Source organism: Thalassophryne amazonica, chromosome 15 (genome assembly GCF_902500255.1).
Source record: "Thalassophryne amazonica chromosome 15, fThaAma1.1, whole genome shotgun sequence".
Taxonomy (NCBI): Eukaryota; Metazoa; Chordata; class Actinopteri; order Batrachoidiformes; family Batrachoididae; genus Thalassophryne; species Thalassophryne amazonica.
The window spans coordinates 95,711,532-95,727,869 of NC_047117.1; the positions used below are offsets into that span (position 1 = coordinate 95,711,532).

General features: G+C 43.3%; 1 protein-coding gene across 2 annotated transcripts in view; it reads left to right on the forward strand.

Moving 5' to 3' along the window:
- The window catches only part of tsc2 (TSC complex subunit 2), an 86,553-nt gene that overhangs the window by 4,852 nt on the left and 65,363 nt on the right, over positions 1 to 16,338 (forward strand). For both annotated transcript variants that reach the window (XM_034187326.1, XM_034187324.1), the window contains exons 6-12: positions 132 to 249; positions 345 to 393; positions 8,685 to 8,810; positions 8,890 to 8,963; positions 9,048 to 9,174; positions 10,023 to 10,166; positions 10,391 to 10,528. In XM_034187326.1, the coding sequence (XP_034043217.1) occupies positions 132 to 249; positions 345 to 393; positions 8,685 to 8,810; positions 8,890 to 8,963; positions 9,048 to 9,174; positions 10,023 to 10,166; positions 10,391 to 10,528 (776 nt within the window). The remainder of the gene's footprint in view (positions 1 to 131; positions 250 to 344; positions 394 to 8,684; positions 8,811 to 8,889; positions 8,964 to 9,047; positions 9,175 to 10,022; positions 10,167 to 10,390; positions 10,529 to 16,338) is intronic.

Consider the following 16,338-nt stretch of genomic DNA (forward strand, 5'->3'; position numbering starts at 1 on the left):
GATGTCCTCCGTGGTACTGTTGTATTTTCCAGCCACTTTTTGCGCATCCTCTGTGTTCAGACAGGATGCAGATTAGCGGTAATTGTGCTCTGGTTACCCAGAATTCACTGCTCGTGTCTGTGTTCCCTCAGCATGCTTCGTTCTCCTGTGGATGGACATAGGCCTCACCTCCGATTTTCTCCATGTTCTTGTAAATCTGGTGAAGTTCAACAGTTGCTATCTGGATCAGAATGTTTCCATCATGGTCCAGTGAGTCAGAGCACGAGTGATTATACACACATTTGACATTTATTTATCAGTCAGCTGTAACCAACATGACGATTTGTCCTGGCTGCTGTTCTCAGGAAGATCTGCTACCTGTGCAACCGAACGACGGCGTCTGCAGACATCGAAGTATGTGTTTTTCCTTTTCCTTCAAAACAATACTGGAGTCCAACATGTGACCTCCCGCTGGTGTCCTCCTCCTCCTCATCATCATCACAGTCAGGCTTACGATTCAAAGTGCACATCTGAGTCTAATTTAAGATCATCATCATGAAATATTCCACTGACACAAAAGAAGGTAGAAGGAAATGTTTGGAAGTACAAATTCATATTACAGGACACACTGTATTGCACCTTGTATAGAGGCTGTATTTAAACAAAGTGACTTTTTCATGAAATTTCACAACTTTCATTTAATCACCAAGAAAAAAAAAAACCTTCCAAAAAACACATATCCATAGCAGATCATCCATCTCTGTCCTCTGTATCTTCCTCTGTCTCACCAACCACCTGCATGTCCTCCCTCAGCACGTCCATAAACCTCCTCTTTGACCTCCCTCTTCTCCTGCTTGGTGCCTCCATCCTCAGCATCCTTCTCCCTATATACCCTGGGTTGCTTCTCTGCACATGTCCAAATCATCTCTGTCTCATCTGTCTGACTTTATATCTTCCAGCCTTCTCTTTCTCATTGTCCCCCTGGTACTAAATACGGGGGATGTAGCGATCAGCATGTCAGTCCATCTGTTTGTTTTTGCTTGTTAGCAGCATATCTCAACAACCATTTGACCAGTTTCATTCATATTTAGCATAAGGGTGTGCTTAGGTGATCCCCCAACACCAGTCAATTACGGTGACCTTGGGGGTCAATTTCAAGGTCACAGTGAGATATTCAAGATACTGTCTTTGTAACATTTGTTAGCACATCAAAAGAACCAGTTGACCAACTTCATTCATATTTAGCATAAGCGTGTACTTGGGTGATTCCCCCCAGACTTTGCATTACTGATTTGTGTGGACCAAGGGGACATATCTCCTGGTGTTTTCTACATTCATCAGCTACTCAAAATGCTTCCTCCACCTTCTCAACACACTCTCTTCGCTTGTCAGCACCTGACCATCTGCATCCTTTATCACCCTAACTTGCTGCACATCCTTCCTAGCTCTGTCCCTCTGTCTGGGCAGTCAGTACAAGTCCTTGTCATCTTCTTTTGTGTTCAACGTCTTGTACAGCTCGCTATAGGCCTTTTCCTTAGCCACTTTTCAGCTTATGCCACATCTCCTTATGCTCCTTTCTATTTTCCTCATCAACCTCTTTCTCCTCATACTTTTCTGACCATCTTTGTTCCATCACAAAGTCTCCATGTCTTCCTTTGTCTAGTTGTCACACCCAGCACTCTCCTGTCTGTCTCCTTCACCACATCTGCAGTCCTTTTCCAGTTTTCCAAAATCACTTCACCTCCATCCAGGGCCTGTCTCAGCTCCTTCCTGAATTTCACCGTTAAAATCATCCTACAAACCACCATCCTATGCTGTCCAGCTACACTCTCTCCTGCCACCACCTGACAGTCTGTGATTCCTTTCAGTTTGCTTCTCCTACACAGAATGAAGTCCACCTGTGTGCACCTTCCTCCGTTCTGTCACCATGTGCTCCTCCCGTTTCTTTTTTATTTTAATTCTTTATTTTGTTTTTTAGAAAACCGAGAACATTACATTGCTTTTTAATTAGAATTCTGTTCAGTTTCCTCTGAAGTCTTGAGTTTTAAACATTAATACAAACAAAAAAAACAACAAAGTACAACATGGTAGAGATCAAGAGTACATAGAAAAGTGCCTACTGGCTCATCACAAAGAAATCTGAAAAGAGAGATACAGCAATTTAAAGCAAATAAATAAATAATATTAACTTGAATTAAAACTCTAAGGCAAGACGGCATCCTGGGGTTCTGGGACTGACACCTCCACAAAGTCCGCTCAGAGAGGCTTCACATATTTAACCCACTTGTTACAATATTCAATAAAAACATCCTTCTGCAGATGTAAACTAAAAGTCATCCTTTCCATAAGATAAAGATCACTGACGATATGAATCCACTCCTGTACTGGGGGGGGGACCAGGAAGCAACCACTTTCTCATGACGGCTTGTTGACAGGTTGAGATCAGTCTGCCGAACATATATTTCTCACTTCTTGCCTGGAAAACAATTCCTAGAAATAGTTTAAATCAAATGTACCAGCAAATCAATGCTCAGAATGCTTTTTAGTGTCTTATGAATCTTCATCCAAAATAGTTTATCTCTGGGCACTGCCAGAAAATATGCCAGTGGTCAGCTTCCTGACATCTGCACTGTCTCCAACGTGCACTATCCCCTCGTGCAAAGTGTGCTTACTGCCTCTGTGTGATTAAAAAAAACAGACACGACACTTCCAACCAAATTCCTGCCACATTTGGGAGTTTGTGTATCTCCGTATAGAATTCCACATGCCTGACCATTCTTCATTTCGTACTGAGGGTTTACTATAAATTGTATTGATTATTTTAACAAATTTTTCATGCATGCCAAATCTTTTCAGTACATTACATAGGAAAGGCCAGCTCACAAAGTCAAACACTTTCTCTGCATCTAAGCTGATGAATAAAGATTCAATATTATTCTGTTGAATATGATTTATTATGTGAAGAGACCGTCTAATGTTCTCTTGAGTTTGTCTTTTTGAGATAAATCCTGTCTGGTCATTATGTCTGAGCTCAGGGAGAATCTTTTCTAATCTTTTGGCAATTATAGCTGCAAAAATTTTGTAATCAGTATTTAACACAGAAATTGGCCTGTATGATCCACAATCTAAGGTATCTTTTCCTTCTTTGGGTATAATCGATAGCACTGCCTCGTTCCAAGATGGAGGCATCACACCTTCTAGAGTTGCACTTAAGGCTCTGAGCAGGCTTGGCATTAATTCCTGGAGAGAGGCTTTATACCATTCGGATGGCAAACCGTCTGGTCCAGGGGACTTGTTCACTTTAAGTTTGGAGATAGCATTATTTAGTTCTAAACCTGTCACTGGACCAGTTAGTACTTTATTTTGTTCTTATGTCATTACTGGCAAGTTCAGAGTACTTAAAACCAAGGCTATTTGTTGCTCATCTTCTAGTTGCAGTTGTATGTATAAAAGTTTATGAAACCTTTTAAATGCCTGTTGTATTTCCTGTTGTTTATATGGTGTAATTTTATAAACTGGATCTGTTATCTTGTATATGGTGTTATCAGCTTGTTGTTTTTGCAGCCTTCTTTCCAAAAGTTTCATTGATTCTGAGCTTGACTCGTAGTATTTCTGCTTTGTGAATACCACATTTTTTCAGTTTCCTTTGAGTTCAGTATTTTTATCTCATTCCTGATTTTCTTTATCTGTGTGATCAAGTCTGTTTTTTTCCTTTTTGTGTTGTCTCCAAATCTTTTAATTGGAGACAATAAGATCTACTAGTCTTGTTTTTTTCTTTTCATAAGTACAAAATTATAAAACTTTCCCCTGACAGCCGCTTTTAATGTATCCCAAAGTAACGCTGAGTTAACCCCCCCTCCCCATTATCCTTTTCTTCTAGAAACATTTGTATTTCATTTGTCATTTGAGTTTTAAACTGTAGATTATTTAGAATGCTCATATTAAATCTCATGTCTAGTATTTTTATTTTTTTTTCCTGGACTGTCCTATGTGCGGTGCTGGAGAGAGGAGCCTGATCAGACAGATCAGTACGTCTAATATCACAGCTGTGCATTCTCTCTCTGTCTCTCTTAAAAACAAAGAAACAATCAGTTCTTGAATCAATGCCATGGGGGCATAAATAAAATGAATAATCCCGGCCTGATGGGTTAAAGTCTCTCCAGAGGTCTAAAGAGCATTAATTTTTTTTAATGCAAACGTGTTGTAGTTGAAGTTTTTGATGAGACTAATGTTGGATTCAGATGGATGTTCCAGTCTCCATCACATATGATAATAATGCCTTTAGCCTCTATCATTAAATCAAGCATCTTTCTGTAAAAGGCAAAGTCACTTTGGGGGGGGCAAATGTTGCATATGATTATTAATATACATTGACTTTGCCTGTCACCATTATAAATCTTCCCTCTTTGTCTGACTTTCAAGACCAATTCAAAATATATATATTTTTTGTGATATTAATATTGCTGCCCCTCTCCTACATTCATTCTTGTAGGAGAATAATATACTCTTGAGAAGCCCATTCTTTTTAATTTTTCATGTTCCGTTGGGTTGAGGTGGAACTCTCCTGTAAGAGGACCACCTGCCCGTTTTCCTGTTTCATTGGGGACAATATCTAATTTCTTTTGGCTGGCTTTAGAATCCCTTTCACATGAGAAGAAATAACTTTTAACTTCTCCCTTATTCCTGTTTATCTAAGTTACATTTGGCACTTGTCACATCTTTCTCAGAACAGTAACACAAAAGGAACAATCTTAAACAAAGCCTTAACAAAAAAAACTTGCGGTTTCCGAGGTCGAGACTCATTTAGATGGAGCCTTGTGGGGCTTCCGGCCCAAAACATCCCCCGCTGCATCAGTGGTGGGGCCCTATAGGGCGGCCACATGTTAGTCGATGTCTAATTAAAAAATATATAATACAAACTGAAGATAACTCGCCAATTCACGAGTCCCGACATATTTAAATAGAGTAACACACTGTAGAACTCACACATACTGGTGGAAAAACAACCTCTTCACTGTCTCTCGGGGTGAGGATCAGAATATTTTCACACTTACATGTCTGTGATCATCATCTTTATTTTAATAAAATGATGACAGTAATCATCCACCATAGGAGAGCGACTCGTGAAAGCTTGGACTTTCTCCTTGTATTGACCGCGGTGATCTTTCTTGCGAGTGACGTCAGCTGCTTCCCTGAGCTCCACTTCTCCACTACGGTGCCACCATCACCCTGCAGTCTGCCAGGCGGACAGCTGCTGGATCTCCTCCCGAACCGGGTCAGCGGTGGGTTTCACCACATTGACTGCAAACCCTCATGAGGCTATGTCGCTTGTTTCTTCTGAAGCATTTTCAAACATCCGGTGCCGTCTTCATGAAAAATTCACATCCGCACAAGATAAGGAGTCTGGAACTTTATTTTATTTACTTTCAGAACTTTTTTGGCTTCAGTGTATTCACTGCAGTTCTGCAGCACCTCAGGAGGGAAGTCATGATCCACATAAAAGCGAACACATCACAGAGCACTTCTTTTTTTCTGCCATATGCCCTAGAGGGTCCCTTTCTTGATCTGGTAACTTCTGAACTAGAGCACGATGGATTGGAGTTTGCTGTAGATTCTCATGTTGGATCTTCTCGCTCACCCCCCCCATCAATCAGTTTTGCCTAGAGATTAGCTTGGCGCTGCATTAGCTTCTTAATTACCACTGACGTTACTTGAAGCAGATTCTCCATTTCATGAATTCTTTCCTCTGCCTCGTCCAGTCTGTCATTAGCTCTTTTAAGCTCATGTTTTATGTCAGAAAGTTGCTCCCTGTTATCATTTCTGAACTCTGGAAGCTTGTGGAGCATATTTTTTTAAGCTAGCTTCTGGAGTATCTTCACCATGTGCGGGGAAGCTCGGTGATCCCGCTCGGCTGCTTTGGCTGAATTCAGGGTTGTCCTCCATCACAGCTGTGGTCGCCCTACTTCTAGTAGTCACCCCTTTCTCTATTGTTTTTTAAAAAAAATTATGTATTTTAAAATGACCCAGAGTTTATGGGGTTATTTTACAAAGCCATCAGGGAGTTCACGAATTAAGCTGCCATCTTCCTGGAGGTGGAACCGGAAAACACTCCTCCCATTTTTAAAGTAGGTGTTCACCACAGCCATTTCCATCCTGGTTGCAAAATCCACCCCCTGTCCGTCCACATGCCTGTCCTTGATACTCATTACTTCCTCGTTAGACACTCATTTCACCTCCAACACACTCTTAACATACTTTTCCTTTAATATGACCCCCAGCACCATTTCTCCTCCCATCCTCACCTTGATACAACAGTTCCTGATGCTCCTGGCCTTGCGTCCTTTCAACTTGGTTTCTTGAGCACAGTGCGTGTGTACCTTTCTCCTCTCCATCATATCAGCCAACTCTTCTGTCTTGATGCCCCATTTACACCGGACTGAGACCTATATAAGACCGACAAGATCATGGCATTTTGTCAGCTCTCGCAACGTTTGGCTGGTCTCCGTTGTGATCTGTTGTTTGTGTTTACACCAAGTGTGCATTGAGACTGAATCGTGCGAGTGAGAAATATGTTAATATCCACGATCACTGATGCAACCTCATGCAGAGTGAATTGAGAGTCTAGTACAACCAACAGGATTGAGAGTGAGTTGAGACATGTGAGAGTTTATCAAAACCGATTATGAAACATATGTATCTGTTGTTGTATGACTTGTGTGAGTGTTTTAAACAGTTCAGTACACTCGCACAACTGTTGGAGACTGATGGGGGGTGACAGAGAGTGATGCTGACCAAGAGGGATCTTTTTTCCGGTCATGGAGACCCCAGTGTGATCAGCCTGCAACCCCAGTGGGAGTCAGTGAGAGTGACGGCGAGCCAATGCCATTTTTTGAATGTTATTTGGTTGTGGACTTGGTGTAAACAGGATGTTACCAGTTAAACCACCAAACTTTCCTGCACTTCTGCTGCCTCCAAACATGTTTCCTTGTCTTTTTCTTCTTTTCCCAACAGTAGCCCAATTTTCACAACACCCTGTTGGACAGCAGTACCAGTAGTGGTTGTTGTTCACCCAGGCTTTGATCAATCCGTGATGGTAATTTGATTTGTGACCTGCATGTTTGGTTTGGCAAACCTTATGCCAGATGTCCTTCCTGATGGAACCGTACTCATTTACGCATGTCAGAGCACAAACCAAGCATGAAGTCAAAGGAATTGTCTGTAGACCTCAGAGACATGATTGTCTGGAGGCACAAATCTGGGGAAGGGTACAGAACCATTTCTGCTGCTTTGATCCCAATGAGCACAGTGGCCTCCATCATCTGTAAATGGAAGAAGTTCAGATCCACCAGGATTCTTCCTAGAGCTGTTTGCCCATCTAAACTGAGTGATCAGGGAGAAGGACCTTAGTCAGGGAGGTGACCAAGAACCCAATGGTCACTCTGTCAGAGCTCCAGTATTCCTCTGTGGAGAGAGGAGAACCTTCCAGAAGGACAACCATCTCTGCAGCAATCCACCAATCAGGCCTGTATGGTAGAGTGGCCAGACAGAAGCCACTCCTTAGTAAAAGGCACATGGCAGCCCACCTGGAGTTTGACAAAATGCACCTGAAGGACTCTCAGACCAGGAGAAACAAAATTCTCTGGTCTGATGACACAAAGCTTGAACTCTTTGGTGTGAATACCAGGCGTCAATGTTAAAGGAGTGGCTTCAGGACACATCTGTGAATGTCCTTGAGTGGTCCAGCCAGAGCCCAGACATGAATCTAATTGAACATCTCTGGAGAGATCTGAAAATGTCTGTGCACCGACACTTCCCATCCAACCTGATGGAGCTTGAGAGGTGCTGCAAAGAGGAATGGACCAAACTGCCCAAAGATAGGTGCACCAAGCTTGTGGCATCATATTCAAGAAGACTTGAGGCTGGAATTGCTGCCAAAGGTGCATCAACAAAGTATTGAACAAAGGCTGTGAATACTTAAGTACATGTGTTTTATTAGATTTTTATTTCTAATAAATTTGCAAAAAAAAAAAAGAAAAAAAAAATCATGTTGTTATTATGGGGTGTTGTGAGTAGAATTTTGAGGGGAAAAATTAATTTCATCCATTTTACAATAAGGCTGTAACATAAGAAAATGTGTAAAAAGTGAAGTACTACTGAATACTTTTCTCTGTATGTAGAGTTTAACATGAGTTAAAGGCAGTGACGGCTGGGGCCCACATGGCCTGAGGTTTGTCTGTTTGTTTGTTTTTGTCCATATTCTCCACCCTGAGCTCTCAGATGAGTTTGAATTTCACTTCTGGACTGAGGCCGGACATTCTTATGTTCATCAGACCATGATGTTGGAGTCTTCCAGTGAATGACAATGATCCCCCTGGAGTTGTACCGCCAACCTTGGGGGAGGTGATGATCTAGTGGTTAAGATGTTGGGCTTGAGTCCAGAAGATCATGGGTTCAAATCCCCGCCTGACTGGAAAATCACTAAGGGCTCTTGGGCAAGGTCCTTAATCCCCTGGTTGCTCCCGGTGTGTAGTGAGCGCCTTGTATGGCAGCACCCTGACATCGGGGTGAATGTGAGGCATAATTGTAAAGCGCGTTGAGCGTCTGATGCAGATGGAAAAGCGCTATATAAATGCAGTCCATTTAACCTTTGCACGTCTGTCTGATTGGTTTATTCTGGTCATTCTGTCTGTGGATGTTCTCATCAGGTCGCACTACAAGTGCTGGATGCAGTCGTGTGCTATAATTGCCTCCCGTCAGATTCTTTGACCATCTTCATCATCACTCTGTGCCGGACTGTGAACGTGAAAGAGTTCTGTGAGTCATGTTGGAAGGTAAGAACATCATGCACCTACACTTCTGACATGAAGCCATCATCATGGATACATTCTCATAGTGAGTTTTCTTCTTCAGTTGATGAGGAAGGTCTTGGGCACTCACCTGGGCCACAGTGCCATTTACACCATGTGCCGTATCATGGAGGAGAGGTAATGTTGGTGCTCTCAGTGCAGAGGTCATTGTTGTCTTCTGCTGTTGGTTGTTTGTTTGTGACTTTTCTAAAATCTCCACAGGGTTTACATGGAGGATGCACCGTTGTTGAGAGGTGCTGTGTTCTTTGTTGGAATGGCATTATGGGGTGCACACAGACTCCCCGCCCTCAAAAACACGCCCACGCTCGTTCTGCCGTCGTTCTGCAAGGTAACGCGCCCTGTAGGAGGTTTTCTACCAGACAGACTTGGTTGGGACATTTTTCTAGTTCCTGCCTTAGTTCTAGTACTTGTCTGTTGACAGTACGCTAAAGGGATGGAGCTTGCACTCAACAGTCCCTACTTGTCACAAAGCTGTTCATCTGCTGATTAGTTTGACCAACAAAACACATAGTTGTTAATTACAGACAAGATACCGTACTTGGGGTCTCTTCAGCTGGACTGTGTTCTGTTTCTTCAGATCATTTCTGTTTGAGGACGTGTGAACATGCATTTGAGCTCTCGTGCCTCCAGTCATCTGTAACCCATATGTGATGGCTCCAACCCTCCAGGGAACCCTGCCCCACAGTTTGAGAACCACATATTTATCATTGTCTTAAATTCAATTCAATTTATTTATATTGCGCCAAATCGCAGCATGAGTCACCCCAATGTGCTTCACAGGGGTAAGGCAAACCTTACCAACCCTCAGGGGGGCAACCCAGACGAACAGAGGTCAAATAAACAGCGTACAGCAAAGACAAAAACAGAAAAAAGTCTTGTCATTTTGAACTATGCCATTTGTGCTCAGAACTCTTAGACTTGTGTTTGACATCCCGTAGACGATCACTGAACTGGGAAATTGTAATATGGGACCGGACACCTGTAAAAAAGTGACAAAGTGACATGGCTGAATTTTATCTGAACTACATTTTGGACCTGGATGGGTTAATCCAATAATATGTCATCATACATTGTAACAAAATAAGTTTTTGACTTGTTTGTAGTTACACAGGAGGTTAATAAATGATGATGTGACTAAACAGGAGTGATAACTGATCATTGACCACTTCCACTCAGGCCATGTCGTGTCCTAATGAAGTGGTGTCCCATGAAATCGTCCTGTCCATCACCAGACTGATTAAGAAGTACGGCAAGGAGCTGCAGGTGGTCACCTGGGATATTCTTCTGGCCATCATCGAGCGTCTCCTGCAGCAGGTACAAGTACGTGCACACGCAGTGCTTTGTTCTGTAGCATTATGTTAGACGAATGAATGGGATCACGCTTCATGTATGATTGTACAAAGCAGATGTTGGTCATGATGTCATCAACATATTCTTGTAAAATGTGATGTTTGGAAGCTTTTGTGTTATTTTTGTTCTGGGAGCATCTGTCATGTGGGACATTTGTGCACGCCGCTGTCCATACGTCTGTTCTGGTTTCACAGATGATGGGCAGTGCAGAGATGAAGGCGATTGTCCACGAGCTGTTGACCACGGTGGAAGAGTTGTATGAGCAGAATGGTTATCACGGCTCCACAGAGAAGTTCTTCAGTCTGGTGGAGAAATGTGCCGACAAGAGACTGGTCAGCGCCTGTCACACCTTCACGATTTAGTCGGCGTATTCTGACCATAGACATTATAAAGAGTAGACGCCGCATTGACCGCTGCTGCATATTGCCGCTGACTAACCGTAGGGCCACCATCTTAGACCAGTCATCGACCTGTTCCACTCAGTGTTGTTTGAAGTGTCAGCGCATTTAATCCATCGTAACTCTGAATAGTAAACTGATTTTCACACATTTTTGTTTCTGCAAACGTCACACATGTAGCTATGATACAGGACAAATGTTCATCGTATTTTATTATTCATAGTGGGATTAACAGTAATAGAATATTCTGATATAATCTAGACTGTAGACAGGTATTTTGCAAACACTGTAAACACATACATATATACACACACATACATATATATGATCGAGAAACAGATAGTGGCAACAGTCAGCTATTTTAGTCATTTGAAGAGACAATATATGATTAGGTTTATATATATATATATATATATATATATATATATAACAAAATTCTGACTAATGAATACATTATATTTCTATATAAAGCATAACAATAGATAGTTATATATCAGATAAAATAAAAAAATATATAAATCATACAGTGGGGTAAAAAAGTAGTCAGTCCCTGATTGTGCAAGTTCTCCTACTTATGAAGATGAGAGAGAGAGGTCTGTAATTTTCATCATAGGTACACTTCAACTGTGAGAGACAAAATGAGAAAAAAAAAATCCAGGAAATCACATTGTAGGATTTTTAAAGAATTTATTTGTAAATTATAGTGGAAAATAAGTATTTGCTCACCCACAAACAAGAAAGATTTCTGGCTCTCACAGACCTGTAACTTCTTCTTTAAGAAGCTCTTCTGTCCTCCACCTGTTACCTGTATTAATGGCACCTGTTGGAACTCATTATCTGTATAAAAGACACCTGTCCACAGCCTCATACAGTCAGACTCCAAACTCAACCACGGCCAAGAACAAAGAGCTGTTGAAGGACACCAGGAAGAAAAGCAGTTTGGTGTGAATAAATCAACTGTGGGAGCAATTGTAAGAAAATGGAAGACATACAAGACCATTGATAATCTCCCTCGAGCTGGAACTCCACGCAAGATGTCATCCCGTGGGGTCAAAATGATCATGAGAACGGTGAAGAAAAATCCCAGAACTACACGGAGGGACCTGATGAATGACCTGCAGAGAGCTGGGACCAAAGTAACAAAGGCTACACACTATGCGGCGAGGGACTCAAATCCTGCAGTGCCAGGCGTGTCCCCCTGATTAAGACAGTACATGTCCAGGCCCATCTGAAGTTTGCCAGAGAGCATATGGATGATCCAGAAGAGGATTGGGAGAATATCATGTGGTCAGATGAAACCAAAATAGAACTTTTTGGTAAAAACTTGTCATGTTTGGAGGAAGAAGAATGCTGAGTTGCATTCCAAGAACACCATATCTACTGTGAAGCATGGGGGTGGAAACATCATGCTTTGGGGCTGTTTTTCTTCAAAGGGGACAGGACGACTGATCCGTGTTAAGGGAAGAATGAACGTGGCCATGTATCGTGAGATTTTAAGCCAAAACCTCCTTCCATCAGTGAGAGCATTGAAGATGCAACGTGGCTGGGTCTTCCAGCATGACAGTGATCCCAAACACACCGCTCAGGCAACAAAGGAGTGGCTCCATAAAAAAGCATTTCAAGGTCCTGGAATGGCCGAGCCAGTCTCCAGACCTCAACCCCATAGAAAATTTGTTGAGGGAGTTGAAAGTCCATGTTGCCCAGCAACAGCCCCAAAACATCACTGCTCTAGAGGAGATCTGCATGGAGGAATGGACCAAAATACCAGCTACAGTGTGTGCAAACCTGGTGAAGACTTACAGGAAACGTTTGACCTCTGTCATTGCCAACAAAGATTATGTTACAAAGTATTGAGTTGAACTTTTGTTATTGACCAAATACGTATTTTCCACCATAATTTACAAATAAATTCTTTAAAAATCCTACAGTGTGATTTCCTGGATTTTTTTTTTCTCATTTTGTCTCTCACCGTTGAAGTGAACCTATGATAAAAATTACAGACCTCTCTCATCTTTCAAAGTAGGAGAACTTGTACAATCAGGGACTGACTAAATACTTTTTTTACCCCACTGTATAGAGTATCAATATCATTCACATATATATTTGATAAAAGCTATATATCAGATCCATCCATCCATCCATTTTCTTCCGCTTTATCTGGAGTCAGGTCGCGGGGGCAGCAGCTCAAGCAAAGTCGCCCAGACCCCTGATCCACACACACCTCCCCCAGCTCCTCTGGGGGAACCCCAAGGCGTTCCCAAGCCAGCCGAGAGATGTAGTCCCTCCAGCGTGTCCTGGGTCTTCCCCGGGGCCTCCTCCCAATGGGACGTGCCCAGAACACCTCTCCAGCAAGGCGTCCAGGGGGCATCCGGAAAAGATGCCCGAGCCACCTCAACTGACTCCTTTCGACGTGGAGGAGCCTCCGAGCTCCTCCCGAGTGACCGAACTCCTCACCCTATCTGGTCCGATACAGCGACCGCATCACTGCAGATGCTGCACCGATCCGTCTGTCGATCTCACGCTCCATCCGTCCTTCACTCGTGAACAAGACCCTGAGATACTTAAACTCCTCCACTTGAGGCAAGGACACTCCACCGACCTGAAGAGGGCAAAGCACCTTTTTCCGGTCGAGAACCATGGCCTCGGATTTGGAGGTGCTGATTTTCATCCCGGACGCTTCACACTCGGCTGCAAACCGCCCCAGTGCACGCTGAAGGTCCTGATTTGACGAAGCCAGCAGAACCACATCGTCCGCAAACAGCAGAGACGAGATTTGTGGTTCACAAACCAGACCCCCTCTACATCCTGGCTGCGCCTAGAAATTCTGTCCATAAAAATAATGAAGAGTACCGGTGACAAAGGGCAGCCCTGGCGGAGGCCAACGTGCACTGGAAACAGGTTTGACTTACTACTGGCAATGCAAACCAAGCTCCTGCTGCGGTCGTACAGGGACCGGATAGCCCTTAGCAAAGGACCCCGGACCCCGTACTCCTGGAGCACCCCCCACAGGGTGCCCCAAGGGACATGGTCGAACGCCTTCTCCAGATCCACAAAACACATGTGGAATGATTGGGCAAACTCCCATGAACCCTCGAGCACCCGATGGAGCGTGTAGAGCTTGTCCAGTGTGCCACGACCAGGACGAAAACTACACTGCTCCTCCTGAATCCGAGGTTCGTCCATCGGTCGAATTCTCCTCTCCAGTACTCTGGTATAGACCTTACCGGGGAGGCTGAGGAGTGTGATTCCCCCTATAGTTGGAACACACCCTCCGGTCCCCCTTCTTAAACAGCGGGACCACCACCCCAGTCTGCCAATCCAGAGGCACTGTCCCCGATCGCCACGAGATATTGCAGAGGCGTGTCAGCCAAGACAGTCCCACAACATCCAGAGATTTAAGGCACTCAGGACAGATTTCATCCACCCCAGGAGCCTTGCCACGAGGAGTTTTCGAACCACCTCGGTGACTTCGGCCCGGGTAATGGATGAGTCTGCCTCTGAGTCCCCAGTCTCTGCTTCCTCTTCAGAAGATGTGACGATGGGATTGAGGAGATCCTCGAAGTACTCCTTCCACCGCCCGACAACATCCCCAGTCAGGGTCAACAGCTCCCCACCTGCACCGTAAACAGTGCTGGTGGAGAGCTGCTTCCGCCTCCTGAGGCGTCGGACGGTTTGCCAGAATCTCTTCAAGGCCGACCGATAGTCCTCCTCCATGGCCTCCCCGAACTCCTCCCAGACCCGAGTTTTTGCCTCTGCGACCGCACGGGCTGCGGCACGCTTGGCCTGCCGGTACCTGTCAGCTGCCTCTGGGGTCCCACCTACCAACAAAGATAAGTAGGACTCCTTCTTCAGCGTGACGGCATCCCTTACTTTCAGTGTCCACCACCGGGTTTGGGGATTGCCGCCGCGACAGATATATCACATAATGAAGATAAATATAAATCATATATATGTTCAGCACGCTTCCAACGAACTGCATGCTGAATGACACTCTTCTAATCACTACAAGGTTGTAGGGCTTGTAGCACATAAATTGGTCCCAAAATGTTTCTTATGAGGGGAAAAAATCAACTTCTCTTTTCAGTCTGTAATTTTATTTCATATGAAAACATATACTTCAAAGGAAATAGAAATGACAGTTACGGAGCTTTATCTTGTTTTTCTACAGTCAATTTGTTAACAGAATGTGCTAAAAAATAAAAAATATGAGTAATAAAGGTGCTCATGCGTGCCGCCTCATACCTGACAGGTAAGACTCTTTGCACTCTGGAATACTAAGACTGGTATCCATGTAGTGTGGCAGAAATTGATTCCTTGGATTATCACGTCTTTTTGGAAATATTCCAGTTATGGCTCAAAAAAAAAAAAAAACCTTTGTTTTACAAAAGTCTCATTATTTTCTTTTGCAGATTAAGAATTAATTTTAGATGCATCAGTGGTTGTCCTAACAGATTTGAGCAATAAAACCAACATATAAATTAAAAGTTTTGTACAAAGTCAACGTTTATCACCCAAACCCTTTGTACCAAAAATGTGACGTACAGTCAGAAACTTTTAAATGGCTTCAGTATTTAAGAAAAATCAATTAGTATCATTTAGGCCCAAAGTATCTAGAAAAATACTACCAGATGTCTATGCTTCTGTCTCATGTCACTAAACAGAAGTCATGCACCATCAAAACTTCAAAATACAAAGGTTTTTGAATCTTTCACAGGCCCGTGACGTATTAAGCTGAAAAAGTGCTACTGCTTTTCTTATGTGTTTCACTGCCACAGTCCTGCTAAAAGTAAGAAATACTTCAAACTTGTATTTGTCACTTACAAAGACCCAGAATGTGATGTGCAGTCTGACAATACAGCGGTGGGACGAAGTCACCGTCAAGTCATTCTCAAGTCATGAATCAGCAAGTCTCAAGTCATAATGACCACCAATTGTTTGCAAGCTGACTTGAGACTTGACTTGGGACTTGCTGATTCATGACTTGAGAATGACTTGACAGCGACTTCGTCCCACCTCTGTGACAATATTATTTCTTTAATTTTGAAAGGCACTGCGTCATCTGTCACACTAACGTTTGCAACTAAATGAGTGTAAAAGACACAACTCTTGAGGAACAGTAACACATCTTTCAGTAGATTGAAAAACACATATCAATAGATTGTGAAAAGGGATCTCAGTTTCACCTCAACTGGGTTAGATAATGAAGCTGAGTAATTGTTCATGTGTGTTCAGGCTCACTTTGTACACGTCTCTTTCCCATGTTTTTGAGCTGGGGTCAAACCATGGTCAGCAGACACTTAACATTTGCAACCACCTCCCTATTCTCACTATATTACTCAAAATCCTGTTTGTGTACAATTTCAAAATAAGGACCTGCAGTAACTGTACATCCAGCTTCAAAAGCGTACGACAGCTGGAGCCTTTATTACTGTGACCAAGTAATGGGGAGTGAGCTCCTCATCGGATCTCCCCACAGGCAGAGGTTCAGGACAGTCAACAGTTCCTTCAGGTCATCATCCCCAACTAGAATGCCACACATCCCTGCACCCAGGTCACATTTAGGGAGGGAATCAACCAGGTTTGCATTTTTCACATTTCTGTCACTCAGACTCCAGACAGAAGCCACAAGCACAGCCCCTCTTGTGCCCTTCTGTCTGAGGGGAGTTGCCGGTTGACTGGGCTTGGTGGAGTGACCCGGTGCCTTTTACTGTTTTCCAAAATCAGGGGAGTTTACGTGGATAAGT